The sequence below is a fragment of the Tachypleus tridentatus genome, chromosome 12 (genome assembly GCF_004210375.1).
Source record: "Tachypleus tridentatus isolate NWPU-2018 chromosome 12, ASM421037v1, whole genome shotgun sequence".
Classification (NCBI taxonomy): domain Eukaryota; kingdom Metazoa; phylum Arthropoda; class Merostomata; order Xiphosura; family Limulidae; genus Tachypleus; species Tachypleus tridentatus.
This window is the reverse complement of record NC_134836.1, coordinates 94,973,570-94,990,036: the sequence shown is the minus strand read 5'-3', so window position 1 is coordinate 94,990,036 and position 16,467 is coordinate 94,973,570. Positions and strand designations below refer to the sequence as shown.

Below are 16,467 nucleotides of genomic sequence, written 5' to 3'. Positions count from 1 at the left end.
AAAGGGGTGGTTGTTTCACCAAAACCTTTTCAAGGTTGCAAAATTATTTTTACCCCTATCAAGATCGTATCTTATACCAATTTTAAGTTTTACATACCGAGTGTGTCATATTGCAAATACAGTCAAATCAGACATTGTACATTAAATTATCTCAATAATTACACAGTTCAAAGACCAGTGTAGGATCTACTATACAATTTAAACAAATAACTAAGCACATGTGCATTAGTGCTTAACCTGTAGATACAATGACATGCAAAATATTTTTACAAATAACAATTATTATTATTTTCTGCAACCACAATATATTTCTTGGGTCAATACCTTTGATGCTAATTGAACTGGTAGAAGTTAAAGTAAAAACATTTTATTTCATAGTTTATGGACAAGAAATAAAAACCCTCCTGAAAAACTGCACACTGCAGTCAGAAATAATAACATGCCCCATTTCAAACGTTCAAAAATTCTATTATTCTCTCAAAAGGTAATAACTTCACCAGAATCTCAGTGCTTTGTTGTTGTTATAACCTGTAAGCCTAACAGTTCTTTCCTCTTTAAATATTTCATACAATTTACAAAATGGTCAATTGAAATACACAAACTTTTGTCAATGTGATGTTCCCTTGGGTTTAATAGATATGCCTTGTCTCCAGCTTTGCACAACCATTTGAAATAAACCCCTCGTATTTTCGCTTCTTTTTAATTTACTGAAACTGTTGGTTTCAAAAGCGATTTAATGGTTAGTTTTGATATTAAAATAATAGACATCTAACAAAAAGAATGGATTTATATTTATCTTCACATTTTAATATATATATATACTAATGAAAATACTTCTTCTCCACTAACTATAAAATCAAAAACAAATATTTCCGCTGTTACAAATATGATAAAAAAAAAACCAACAACAATTACCTTAATGGCTATTAGAGATTTTGCATGTTCCCTTACAAGGAAATAAATAGGTGCTGGGATAGCCATCTCCGATTTTTTGGTGCGTGAGAAATCTTGGGAGAGAAGAAAACACTTGTTGGGAGAGTGAACCCGACACTGTCGCTGGACTTGAAGCTTTTGATATCACAATGTCTTTCCAAAGTTTCTGCATTGCTCGAGCTACAGGTCTTCGTCCGTTGATACTATACAAGTTGCAAATAACACGTGTAAGAAATAACACTACAATCCCACCTTACCTTCGATGCACATCCTAATATTTGTTATACGACACAGTTGAGTGATTTCAGTACTGTTCGACACGACAAATAGTGTGAGAACAAAGCAACCTAGAGCCGGTTTTGTCTTCTTAGAAAACCTAACAGATTCGGAGCAAAAACAACCACCCACACATATTCCAGCCTACCAACAGTTTATTTTATTTTTGCTTTTACTTGTTATACTTAAAAAAGAGGATATTCGATAGTCATATGACCAACACGTCATCAGTTCCGCACTCATGTAGTTTGCACGTGTTGTAATCTTAACAATACGAAATCGTCAAGTGCATTTACGTCAAAATTGTGACGTTTCACGTAATTGGAGTTTCACACACACACATTGCTTCAAATGCTTTCATAATATGTTTATAACTAAAGAAATAAATAATTCAGTTATTGTTCTTTAAACTATTAAAAATAGTCTGCTGGTATGATTAATTGTTCAATAGAAAAAAACAACTTATGAGTTGGCACAACTCAAATCATAACATTGGTGATTACGTGTCATAGAAAAATTAGGCAAAAAGAACAGGTTTGGTTTTTGAATTTCGCTTAAAGCTACACAAGGGCTATTTGCGCTAGCCGTCCCTAATTTAGCAGTGTAAGACTAGCGGGGACAGCTAGTCATCACCACCCACTGCCAAGTCTTGGGCTAATCTTTTACCAAGGAAGGAATAGTGGGATTGATCAAACGGCTGAAAGGGTGAGCATGTTTGAAGAGACGTGAATTCGAAACCGACACCCTCAGATTACGAGTCAAACATCTTAACCACCTGGCCATGACGGGTCAAACAACACTGACCGCCAAGTATAACTTTGAACTAATTACTTCGTAATTTAAGCTAAATTGTATGTGCAATTTATATATACTAGAAGAAACGTTGCCATACGGACGGCTATTTGTGCAAGTGGTAGTAATTATTAATCGTAGTATTTATACCTCATTGACAAAACATTTATTGAAAGTGAACATTTTTCGTTAAAGGATTTTTTCTAGGACAAACTGCACGAAAAGTGTTTTCGGAGTGTGCTAATATAAATTGTAATGTTTTTATACATTAAAAATGGTTCTCTTTATTAAAAAGTTATATATATTTTAATGACTCAATTTTTAGCACTATATTTACAAATTACGTCAAAAAAGGTAAAACTATGCAAACAAACCACAAAACCAAAAACGATATTCTTAGATCAATTTTTCAAACATTTAGTGAGTGGTCATTTCTTTAAATAAGGGTCAATTATGAATTTTGGAACTGGGTGAAGCTTTAATCTTGTTTTTGTTGTAACCTGGACGTTTTTAAAACGAAATGTGAATTCGTTAATGTTGATATATAACATATATTTCCTTATAAACTTCTTTTCCCTGTAAAAAAAAAAAAAAAGGTTTATTTTCGTCTTCATACTCAATTATAATAGTAGAAGCTTCAACACACTCTCTCTATATATTAGTATTGATGTTTATCTACCCAGGAGGGTCAGGTTTCGTTAACCTCTTCCTCCTTCCTTCAAATTTTGGTTTTTCAACTGTCAAGCGTATTTATATATGGTACACGAAGGTCCCTTTCAGGGCAATGTCCACGCCCAATCTATACATACACTTAGCTGCAACACTGAAGCATCAGTGATCTTCGTTTCAAAAAATCGATTGTACTGCCCCCACCCACAGATGTAATATTCGCAACGTATATTAAGTCCATAGTCACATTGACTAGTTTGTTTGTTTTCAGCGTACAATTTGCAATTTAAACTTCCGTGTTTATGATTGGCTATCAGCGTCATTATAATTGACCCTCTGGTATAGCCTGATGATAATTCACTACAATGGTCAAATTAAATTATTTTTAGTTATAATGGTTTTCTCCATAATAATTAAAAGCAATTAAAAGTTGCACAATTTACTGCCCCAAACACATCGTAAAACGAGGAGCATAAACTCCCACTTTAGCAATACTGATAATGTTCAGAATTTTACCCTAACAATTTGATTGTTGTCTCGTTTGAGATCTCATGAGGTTACGTGGTTTGATTCTTTCGATTAATATTCTCAAAGAACTGCCAAGTTTTTTGTATTACACTGCACCCTGATGGAAACTAAAATCGAAATATTGGTATCAGGGTTTAGCAAAACCAACCATGTAGTTATTTTATCTAGAACATAAATTGTCATCGTAATATTTTCTTTGGTACCAGCCGTTTATTCCCCACAGAACATTAATTTTCGACCCACTCTGTATAATATTAAAATTATTATTCCCTCTTCCCGAAATCAAAAGTTATTTCTTTTTATCAAATAAATTACACGAGTTTTCAGGACTACTGAAGAATAAAAGGCATTAATTTCAATGAATGCATTGTTCTGTTAATATACTTGAGTGCTGACTACGTTTTGATTTGTATTAAATTTCGCGAAAAGCTACACGAGGACAATCTGTGCCAGCTGTCTCTACTTTAGTATTGAAAAAATAGAGGAAAGGCAGTTGGTTAGTCGTTACCACCCATCGCCAACACTTGGTATACTCTTGTCACATAGAATAGTGGGAACAACTGTTCATTATAATACCCCCACGAGCATGTTTCGTAGAACTGCGTTGAAATGAAAAAACATACCCGTAACTTGTCCTTACATACTTTGTTTTAATAATGTTACAGCACATTAAGTATAGTAAATTGCAACTGCGTAAATATAATACTCATACGTTAACTTATATCAGTATTGTATACTTCAAACCAAATTAACCCCTTCTCTTGGTTGATTGGTTGGTTGTAGTTAAGCACAAAGCTACACAATGGTCTCTGCTAAACGAAAAGCAAAATCAACTAGCAAAAGTAAATATATCCCACGAATTAAAAAATCACGAAACCATATACTGCTGTATACCATATATTCCCGACATCAGAAGAAAAATAACCAACATCTGGCAAAAACTAGTAACAAAATATAACATTGCAGTTAATACCAAATTTATTCAAAAACTGGGCACAAAACAAAGGTCTATACTGTTTAAAAACTACACTGACAAACACCACACAAACATTATTCATAAAATGCAATGTAATAACTGCCACGACTTCTATTTTGGAGAAACAAGTAGAAAAATGGAAACCAGATTCAAAGAACACAAAATGTCACCTTCTCACGTTTTCTAATATAGCAAGTCAAATAAACACAGCATAACCACAGAAATCACCCAAATACTAAATAAAGAAACAAATATAAACAAACGCAAAATTAAAGAAGCCTTACTTATACAACAACTCAAGCCCAAAATAAACCAATACAAAGGAACACCTTTATACCTACATTAATAAATATAATCAAACATCTAAACACGCCCTCTACATTCCTACACTCAGTTACACAGTCCCGCTCAAACATGTGGTCAGCTATCGGTCAGTTACCTCTTTCTTTCTTTGTGAACCTGACGATGACCGAAGAAGGTCGAAACGGTGTTCGCTCCTCTGCATAAAAAAAAAAATTTCTCAACCCAATCTAGCCGTTTTTACATATATAATTTTCTGTACAAGTGGGTTTTCTCGTCATCACTGATTATTGTCTCTACTCTTCTCATCATGAGTATCGAAATCAGATTCCAAGAACGTGAATCCGCAGAAACGTTGCTGTGCCACTGGTAGGGGGGCATCCTCTTCGCGACAAGGCATTTTATATACCCACAAACCAGGGAATATTCTGAAATTTTACGAAATATAAAATTTTCTTTTTACTGATTTATTGTACATTTTATTGAAGAATAATCCTACATGTCACGTACGATTAAATTCCGTGCGAAAAGCTCTTATCACAGTACGACCCTGTGGTAAAAGCTAAAATGCGATTACAGTTACTTAAACTTGTACTAGGGTACGGTGTATTAGCGTTATATGCTATTCAAATATTAAGTCTTAGAATTATAAAACCAATTGTAACCAACCTACAACAAGAGACTTTCTCCAGCATGTCTAAAAATAATACAGTTTACCAACTAACACACAGTATACGGCAGACCTCTATATTCTTGATTAAATTAACAGGTACATGCACTGAAAAATGAAAGAAAAAATAAGAGTCACCCTATTGGAACATTATACATATGATAAATAAAAAAAACTGGGAATTTAAAAACCTGCAAATGGGGATCGTCAATATGTGTGTGTGTTTGTGCTTTCTTATAGCAAAGCCACATGGGGCTATCTGCTGAGTTCACCGATGGGATCGAACCCCTGATTTCAGCGTTGCAAATTCGCGTCAATAAGTAAATAAACAATGTTGGATATACAGTAGACATTATGTACTTAAACTGCAAACCCTTATTTTGATTTAACCAATTGTAATTCTAGGTAACAACATAAGGATTTGTAGTTTGAATAAATAATGTTCATAGTATCTGCGATCTTGTCTGTTTACTTTTTAAGACAATTATTTGCATTTCTTTTAAATAGCTAATTGTTATTTACCTTGTTTGCTGGATTTTTTATACTCAACTGTGGTAAAGGATTAATTGACATGGTACCTAACTTCATCATAATAAACACAGTTAGCAGCTAGCTGATATGGTTCGTGATGATTTATTGTAGCTATTGACTATTTGATCGAATTAGCTCGAGATGTAAAATGTCAATTGCAGCTGGAGATTGTCATGAATATTAGTTTGAGAATACAGCGAGAGATTACAGTTTCTGTAAAACTGAATTCTCTATATATAATACTTAATAATAGACAAATACATGCCTAGACTAAGACATAACTCCCACTAAATGCGTATAAAATGTAACCTGTAGAAAAACAGCCATTTAAAATAAAAAATATACGTCTAAAATACCGGTTTAAAAACTTTCGCGTCTTTTAAAGCAATTATTCTACACGTGTGTAACAAAAGTTAATATTATGGGTATGGATTTTTTTTTACTCCTTTACTTCGTAGGGTTTGGCTCCCTAAAGCCACCGATTGTATAGCATACAAAACATTGAATACCTACATTTATAGATATCTAACGTAATTCTTATTATTACCCTGTATTTAATCTTTTTTTTAAAAAAAGTAACGCTAGATATTTGTAAGAAAGCTAACTTCAAGGGATAACGATAACGTCGTTTACACCAGAATTATTATATTTTTCAGTTTAAATGAATCGACTTTTCAATAATACAACAGACTTCGCAAAACCTTATTTACTATGCAAAATATGAAGTCGTTTAGGTTGTAGGCTGGCAAGAGAATAATATAAAAAAAAAAGCTGTTTTACAAACAGGCAGTTTTGGGGATATTTACTTCCCTTATAAGATTATAGATTTTTTTTCTGTAAATTTTTATATGTTTACACCTTTAGCAGTCGACAGTAAAGGTTTTAAAATGTTGTTTGAACTGAATCTTTACTGTTTAAGGTTATTTTTTTGGCTGAACATTCTGCTAGGGTTATGTGTAATTCCTTCCAATAAGGCCTGGCATGGCCAAGCGCGTAAGGCGTGCGACTCGTAATCCGAGGGGCGCGCGTTCGCGCCCGCATCGCGCTAAACATGCTCGCCCTCCCAGCCGTGGGGGTGTATAATGTTACGGTCAATCCCACTATTCGTTGGTAAAAGAGTAGCCCAAGAGTTGGCGGTGGGTGGTGATGACTAGCTGCCTTCCCTCTAGTCTTACACTGCTAAATTAGGGATAGCTACCGCAGATAGCCCTCGTGTAGCTTTGTGCGAAATTCCAAAACAAACAAACAAACAAACAAACAAACCTTGCAATAAATCAAAACAGCATTCCACTTCCAAGCATACCACGTTCACATTTAGACGAAACTATAATATAATTGAAATAACTCGAAGACATTTTCCATAGAAATATCTTACATTAACTGAGATCGAAAGAAGGTACCTGTATGTGTTTCGGGTAAGACATCATCACGTAACGTTTTCATAAATTATTTTTTACCTTAGATGTTCAATCATAATGTCTTATTTTGATATATTATAACACAAATTTTGTAATCTACATTTTTTATCTATCATAAGTGTTTGTAGGAATGTTAAAAATCAACATAACAAAAAACATAGAGTTTTAATAGGGGAAAAAAGAGAAGGTTTTTTTGTTTCTTATTTATTTTTTGAATCATCATCCACCACCAACACATGGGCTACGTTTGTTTGTATGTTTTTGAATTTCGAGCAAGTCTACACGAGGACTATCTGTGCTAGCCGTCCCTAATTTAGCAGTGTCAGACTAAAGGGAAGGCGGCTAATCATCACCACCCACCGCCAACTCTTGGGCTGCTCTTTTACCAACGAACAGTGGGATTGGCCTGCACATTATAACGCCCCCACGAGTGAAAAGACGAGCATGTTTGGTGTGACGGGTATTAAAACCCGCAACACTCGGATTACAAGTCGAGTGCCTTAACCACCTGACCATGCCGGACGAAAGAGAAAATTTGTGAAAGTTTTGACGCTGGCTATTACATTTCTTATATTTCATGTGTATTCGTTATTTATTATAACAAAAGTAGGGAGACGGTTTCGGGCCCTCCAAAAAAGAAATGTGATGATGTTTCGTCTCATCTGTAGCATTGAAACACACACAATTGCTTAAAAGTCGCACAACCATCGTGACATTTCATTTAATAAAGTCTTTTCTTTACTATGATTTTCCTAAGTCATGTTTGTTTTTCACTTATTGTTTCGTCTTACTTTGTTTAAGCAATTGATTGTGATGTCATTAGCGTTACAAGAATGTCTTAAAACGATCCTGTTGTATCATCGTGTCAAAAATGCGCATTTCTAAAACGTGAGACTTAAAACAAGAGGGAATCCTCAATAACCGCGGCAGTTGAAATTCAGTCAGACAGGATTAGAGTAAGCTAATCTGTGACACCTTGGGCGTGGTTGAATACATCAATTGAAAGGGTTTGACCTCCTCGGTCTAAAATTGTAATTAGATATCAAATTGTGAAAAGATGACGGAGCTATGAGCTAAACGTTTCTACTTTCAGCAAACTAAAATCTCAGAGCCGTTATGCCACGACTAAATAAACATCAGAATGGTTATAGCTATTCTACCACCCTGTATATTAATGCGTCGGTCAATCAATAATTCAATTCGTATGTACAAAATACAAACACACACATATATATGTATAAATTTCTGTTTTCTTTCACCTTCCTTTTCCCCCAGTTTTTCTTTTCATTCTTATATGTTTTTACATTACAATACGTGTAATTATTTGAACATTCTTACACTATACTCCTCCGTATATTATTGGTATATTAAGACATAAGAGAGGTTTTTCTCTTACCTTATACAGGTTGCACGAAACGTCTGGAGTTAATAGACACTTCAATGAACTTTACAGAAAGTGTTCGTCATTCTGTACTTGTAAATTAAAAAGGTTGAGATTAACTTAACCATCTTGTGCTTTGAGAGCGCTATAATCAGTCCAGTATCTGAAATTCGAAAAAGCAGCAAATCACCTATGGTTCCAGACGTTTAAGACGTCCTGTTAAATATATAATAAGCATTAAAAATGTTTTCATAGAGTTACCATTTCCAGTATTAATTGTCACTTTAAAATCATAGCGGATTAATGCCTTTGGTAATAATTCCCAATTGTGTTAGAGATATCCCACCTACCAGATAGAATCCAAATTAGCGGCAAAGAAATAATCAAGGGTAATTTCATTTCTACTTCAGGAATTGTAAATAATTTAAGGGTAACTGTATTCCCACAACTGGCTGTAAACGATGAATAGCAGTAGGAGTTGAGATTCAACTCTTATACCCTTAGTTCATTTTTCATGTTTACTGGCTACTTTTACACCAGCGTTTGGATTTTGTCTAATAATGTAATGTAATTATTATTACATTATTAATATAATGTAATATTATATTAATGTTACATTAATAATGTAATTAATTACATTAATTAATGTAATTAGTATTATAGGAGCAACTAATTTCACTACATATTTCACACACACGTTTTTTTTATTCCTAATATCAAATTGTTGTTGTTTTTATTAGTTATAAGTTCCATAGGCAGAAACATTAAAAGGCAATTTCTGAAATCGTCAACCAAAAGCTTATGAATTATGAAAAGTCATTTGAAATGCGTAAAAGAGGGCTGAGAGAAAAAGTTTTACCCTTATATCTTTAAAACTATCAGTTGTCTTAACCGTTTAAAATGAACGGGAAATATCCAAATGTTGACCCCACCTCATTTATCTTCTAAGTTTGGAATAGACCAACAGTATAATAGGAAAAACACACTGTGTATCCAAGGAGAGAGGAAACAACATACAGAGTTAACTCCAAACATCTAAATCTCACAGAGAGGGGGGTGGTGGTGGTCCAGGTACAACGTACAGGAAACAGAGGAAAAGGAAAAGAGGGAGGATCAGACACAAAAATTAGATCATCTACTTCGTCCCCCTCATCAAGGGTGTTTTAAGGGAGACTTCAAAGTTTGGTACAAATCAATATGACAGCATTGGGAATATACAGGAACTCCTGAAGAGTAACATCAAATTGGAACTTCGATCCCCTTAAGTCACTTTCTGAGGCCATAAGGATTAATGCCAACATAGGTTGAGATATGTTAAAAACTATATACACATGAAAGACAGATTGCAAGGCAGCCCTTTTGCAATATGAGCCCACACAAATATCTGATACCCATTTTACAATAACAATACTTATAAACGAAGGCCACATTTTTGTAAACATATATAAATACTTAAAATATTCACACGTTGATTTTCTAGGTGGACTAGACAATCATTCTTTGATAGATTGTTTAGGCAGAGTATTCATGATGAAACTTTGTAGAATGGACGGCAACTGCTTGTTGTGGAGACAAGAGCAGAGGACGACGTATCGAAAGTCTTCCGCCTTTCGCTTTGAGATCCTCATGAACAGGAAAACTTTCGAAACCTCGTCCTCTACACTTGTGTCTCCGCAACAGACAGTTGCCGTGCATTCTACAAAGACTACATAATCAGTTGTAACGTCAATAGAACTGTAAAACTAAAACCTAGTGCAATAATCTAATTTTGTTTAAATCTGGCATTCAAAATTGCTTTTTTGCAAAATTTCCTTTATCTGTGATCATTTACAAAATAGTTGAATATAAATCCTGAGATACAGTTAACTATGTAGCACAGATTTAACAAACACTCTCAAAATATGAGAGCTATTTTCATTTATTTATATATTTTAAACACATAACAGCTTATTTGTAGATCTATAGAGCTGGTATTTAAAGAAGACACATAGATAAAAAAATAAAAAATAGTTTTATATTTGAGTGTCGCTAATCAAATCTATAAATATAAATCGTATGGCAATTCTTAGTTCTAGAACATTAACCCGAACATACGTAACAATATATGTAATAAATACTACAGTGTTTTAACGAAGGTTGACATTCTGCCCTAATTTATAAAATAGTAGATTTCTTTATTGTTGAACTTCGCGCAGAGCTACACGAGGGCTATGTGCGCCAGCTGCCCCTAATTTAGGAGTGCAAGACTAGAGGGAAGACAGATAGTCATCACTTTCCACCACTCTTGGGCTGCTCTTTTACCAACGAATAGTGGGATTGACTGTAACATTATAACGCCCCCATGGCTTAAAGGGCGAGCATGTTTGGTATGACAGGGATTCGAACAAGCGATCCTCTGACTGCAAGTCGAATGCCTCAACCACCTGGCCATACCAAGCCCGAAACGTCGTCCTCCAGGTAGTTGCCGTTCATTCAACTAAATTCCATCAGGAATACTGCCTACACAATCTATCAGGGGATAATGAAAGCATTTATTGTAATGCTAATTTAAAAACTTCACACATCATTTCTTTAATAGTTAGTTACTGTTTTACCTTCAGAAGATATTGATGCAAAATTCATCCAACGATATTTATGTAGAATATTTTAATCGATTTTTATTAAAGGCCTAAATGCTCCGTACAAAGATTTTCAAAGCTACCATGCAATATAAAGGGGAAAGAAAATACACTCACTAATGGTAAAAACTGACACGAGCGTTATTAATAACACTACTCAACAGATTGCTAAGCGTTCATGAGCGCATGTGACGTCCTTGACATAATTATAATTCTATCCACAATTTTAACCAAAACCAGTAACTTTACAGTTTACCCTGAAATATCAAGCGATCACTTCCCCACTTCCTGGTACAGTACACGAACATTCCCTACTGCGTATGTACCCCTCCCCACTTCCAACTGCCCGAAAACAAATTGGAAGACTTTCAATACAGCTGTTGATACTTCCCCAACCCCCTCCTTCCCACTATTTCTCTCAGCAGTTAAAGACGAACAGACCAAAGAAACGGAACCATCCAACTGTCTCGCGAGATTTCAAAAATCACAGATAAACACTTACACCGGAAATTCATAAACTAATCCTCGAACGTAGATGTTTTGAGAAGACAAATCCAATGCCATCCGGGACACACACACGCTTTAAAAAACAAATCAACGTTATAATCTTGAAAGACACAAACAAACTGGACACTACGAATAACAATTCTTGAAAAAAAATTGGAGAAATATTAAGTCCTTAACCACAAGGAAACACAGCAATACAATGTTCCAGCATATATATATATATATATATAGAATATAACCATATTCCAACTAAAAAAGACAAAAACAAAGCAAAACTGTTTAGAATCCAAAAATTTCAACACATCGAACATTCAAGTCGTCAAGGATTGTGTAAACTCAAACCCTAAACTCTTTTTTTTTTCGAGAAATAACACTTGCAACAACACTTTAACGATACATATCGATAGATTAGATAGAAAAGTGTCTATCATAGTAATAAAAATCAAGTCAATCCTCAGACACGATCTAATAAACGAAATCTTCATAAATGCCTTTCCCACCCAACAAACCTCGCTAATCTCTTTGATAATTAGTTATTTCCCATATTGCTGAAACAACAAGAAAGCCTGAACACAACTAAATACCTCAAACCCCCATAATTCCAGGCCAATCAGCCTACTTAGCTGTTTAGGTAAACTGGCTGAACAAGTAATATCCAACAGGCTTCTGTTCTGCTAAAATAATAACCTTCTTTCAAACATACAAAACTCATCCTGTAAAATAAACAAGGAAGAGGTCACTTAACCTGTCTTTCCAAATCTATCTACAATTCATTTAATGATAACAATCAATCCACTGTCGTGGTATTTTTAAATGTACGCAAAACTTTTGACATTGTTTGCTATAATGCCATTAGATACAACTCGTAGTATGTGGGTGTAAACAAAATAATAATTAGATGGATTTCGAATGTTCTTACTAATCGATCCAAATGAAAAAAAAAAAACAATACTTCGTCTAAACGTTTTGATGTCTCAGTACTTTCATCCCTTTTATAAATACTGTTTATTAATGATGTATTATTTCCGAGCCTGACTTGAATATGATTCAGTTCGTTGACTATACATATATTAACATATCACGCAATCCGCTAATAGCAGCAAATAGTATTCAAAAATCTTTGAACGTTATTGCTGATTGGTGTAACCGACTGATAGGCCACGCTCAACCCAGTTAAAACACAAAAAATTATATACCGCAGAAGATTAAAGAAACATTTCAAATATGCCACAAAATGTAGGCCCTGCATGGCCAGGTGGTTAAGGCACTCGACTCATAATCCCAGTGTCGCGGGTTCGAATCCCTGTCACACCAAACATGTTCGTCCTTTCAGCTGTGAGGGCGTTATAATGTATCAGTCAATCGCACTATTCGTTGGCAAAATAATAGCTCAAAAGTTGGCGGTGGTGGTGATGACTACCCGCCTTCCCTCTAGTCTTACACTGATAAATTAGGGAGGGTTAGCGCAGATAGCCTTCCTGTAGCTTTGTGCGAAATTCAAAACAAACAAACTAGAATGAACTATGCAACCACTATTGTTAAAATTCTTGAAAACAGTATGTCTTTCTTTTCAGTATTGGTACCTTTATGTACTTTTAATAATTATTATGTTAAAAACAAACAAACAGAAGTACATTTTTTTGTAACAAACATGTTGTTCTTTCACCAATCTGATGGACGAATACTCCAACTAGTATAAAATACAATTGTTTCAACGAAGATTAACATTTTGATATTTTTCAAGAAAAATGATCGTTACTTATACTATTAGCTAGAGAGTAAAGGTCATTTTTACTCTAGTTTTACTGCCAACAGGTAGACATTATTGCCATTTCAACATAATATTCATAACAAAAGTCACGACTGATTTCTTGTATTGCTAGCCCTCTTGAAGCCTCAAGGGCAAATGTTGGCTAAAATATATTTGTGAAGTTATTATCTGGAAAGAAAAAGTAATTTATTGTCTACTCTGGCTTTATTGCCAGAAGGTCAACGTTATCGCTATATGAGCCTAAAATTCGTGATAAAAATCATGCTTGCCTTCAGGTGTTTTTTTTTTTATATATATATATATATATACACATATCTTTACTTAAGAATTAAGTTGGGTTTGGATGGCCCGGCATGGCTAGGTGGGCTAAGGCGTGCGACTCGTAATCTGAGGGTCGCGGATTCGCATCTCCCTCGCACCAAAAATGCTTGCACTTTAGCCATATGGGCGTTATAATGTTACAATCAATCCCACTATTCGTTGGTAAAAGAAGAGTAGCCCAAGAGTTGGCGGTGGGTGGTGATGACTAGCTGCCTTCCCGTTAGTCATACACTCCTAAATTAGGGACGGCTAGCGCAAATAGCTCTTGTGTAACTTGGCGCGAAATTGTTTGTTTTGTTTTGGAATTTCGCACAAAGCTACTCGAGGGCTATCTGTGCTAGCCGTCCCTTATTTAGCGGTTTAAGACTAGAGGGAAGGCAGCTAGTCGTCACCACCCACCGCCAACTTTTGGGCTACTCTTTTACCAAAGAATAGTGGGATTGACCGTCCATAATAACGCCCCCACGGCTGGGAGGACGAGCATGTTTGGCGCGACGAAGGCGCGAACCCGCGACCCTCGGATTACGAGTCGCACGCCTTACGCGATTGGCCATGCCGGGCCAGGCGCGAAATTCAAAAACAAATAATTTTCCCTGTTATATGGAGGAAGAGGTCAAATGTACCTGACCCTCCTGGGTATTTAACAACATCAATACCCAAATACCCACACAGTCAAACTATTGTTGCGACATCACCTGCCTGGATTAACATAGCACCCACACATGTACAGAAACTTCAACGTATACAAAATTCAGTACTAACTTCATCATATAAAGTACCACGTAGCACCTCAACCACATTCATGCACAAGTATGCAAACATAGATACAATAGCTGAAAGACTCTTGCATAATTCTCTAAAATATTTCAATAAGAATTGTCATAAAAATGACTTAATGTGTGATCTCGACAGATATCATGTACATGATGTAAATGGTCCTAAATACCTCTCCCCTTTTAACATATATTTAAGAAATGTAACACAAGCTGGCCACTATGCACTAGACACTTAGTCCTTGTTTCTTTTTATTATTATAATTATTATTTTCTTTTTTAATCATTATTATTATTTTTCCTTTTTGAATTATTATTCAAGTATTGAATAATAATAATTATTATTACTTTCTTTTGTGTGTGTGTGTAGTAGTAGCATTCTCTCAATCGAGAAAAAGGAGAAAAATACAAATATATATATATATATGAAAATACAAAAAAAAAATATATAAAAAAATTAAATGAAGAAAAAAAAACTTCTTGTTCGTCCATGCATGGACTGAGCCCTGAAATGGACCTGAGTATGATGTTATACTTTTACTCTGGCCCAAAGCTTTAAAAAAAAAACCCTAAAGACAGACGCTATAATCGTTCGGGAGGAGGAAGACGTCAAATGTACCTGACCCTCCTGGTATTTAACAACATCAATATCCAAATACCGACACAGTGAAACTTGGAACTATTGTTGCGAAGAAGATAAAAGAAAGGAAAAATCTCAATCAAAGTTGGAGATGTTATATCTCTAATGCTTTTAACGGGCCCGGCATGGTAAGTGGTTAAGGCACTCGACCCATAATCTGCGAGTCGCGGATTTGAATCCCGTCACACCAAATATACTCGCCCTTTCAGCGGTGGGAACGCTATAATGTTCGGTCAATCCCACTATTCGTTGGTAAAAGCGTAGTCCAAGAGTTGGCGGTAGGTGGTGATGACTAGCTGCCTTCCCTCTGGTCTTACACTGCTACATTAGGGGCAGCTATCGCAGATAGCCCTTGAGTCCTAGTCTTTTCATGGGCATTTCAGATAGACTATAGGACACTGCAATCTTTCTAAAACTGTATACTTATTTCTAATTTAATCATCAGTGTCGTGTAATGACAAATTCTATAAGCTCTTAAAAATGTTCGTTGATTTTCTATATATAGAAAACAGGTTCCATTTCCGTTCTTATTATGAGAATGTCTATAGAAGGAATTATTGAGTTCCCATTCGACTTTAAACTTAACAGTACTGTTCGTTAATCTTCTGGAAAAAAACTTGGAAACTATTTTCATTATTTAGTCGAACAGAAGGTATGTCATCAACAAATCAGAACCAAATAATTTCCTTTGTATTCTGATTCACAGTTTAAGATCACTTTATTTATCTCAATGGAATTCTATCCAAAGAGAAAAAAAGTCGTGGAACCAAAAAGTGACTTTGACTATATCTGTACAAAGTATGTTTGTTTCATAATAAAAACTGTATCAGTTTTCACTAAATTTGTCCAGTCTTGTTATTTCACACCAGCCTCAGAAAAAAATTCTGTTATCAGATTTAAAATTATTCTCCTTATTTTCTGAGTAAATCTACTGTTATTTAGAATATAACCTTTTGACAATTGTTTGTAAATTACTTTTTAACCGAAAAATACCACATTAGTACCAAATATGTAACTGGAAAAAGATCCATAACGAAAGACAATGTAAATGTTAATGAGTGTATGATTCAAGGTTGCAGTCTTGATACTATTCCTTTCCTATTGGAACAATATGCTGCTCATGTAACAGCCAAATGGTAGTGTAATGAATGGATTTAGGTTAAAGAGCAAGCAAGATGGCCATTGTCATGACAATTGAAGCCTGGCTGTAAACGTATTGGTGAAAAAGAGACCCAATAAACTTTACAGAATGACAAAGTTCATTGCCACTAGGGATTTGTATGTTAAGGGCATGAACATGTGAGCTTCGAAAAATGCCGCTTAAAAAAAGGTAGTTTTTAAAATGAAGTAATGGTTTTAATCA

At 34.9% G+C, this 16,467-nt stretch overlaps 1 protein-coding gene across 8 annotated transcripts in view; it reads right to left on the bottom strand.

Annotated features, from left to right (window-relative positions):
* LOC143234055 (uncharacterized) overlaps positions 1-16,467 on the bottom strand; it is a 46,275-nt gene that overhangs the window by 18,933 nt on the left and 10,875 nt on the right. For 2 of the 8 annotated variants that reach the window (XM_076471092.1, XM_076471093.1), the window contains exons 2-3: positions 8,490-8,637; positions 916-1,136 (exon numbers count right to left, since the gene is read on the bottom strand). The exons of 1 other annotated variant lie outside the window; for it this stretch is intronic. In XM_076471092.1, the coding sequence (XP_076327207.1) occupies positions 916-981 (66 nt within the window). In that variant the 5' untranslated portion in view covers positions 982-1,136; positions 8,490-8,637. Of the gene's footprint in view, positions 1-915; positions 6,714-8,489; positions 10,745-16,467 lie in introns of those variants that run through there. 5 more of the 8 variants (XM_076471095.1, XM_076471096.1, XM_076471094.1 and 2 more) reach the window with 4 other exon arrangements.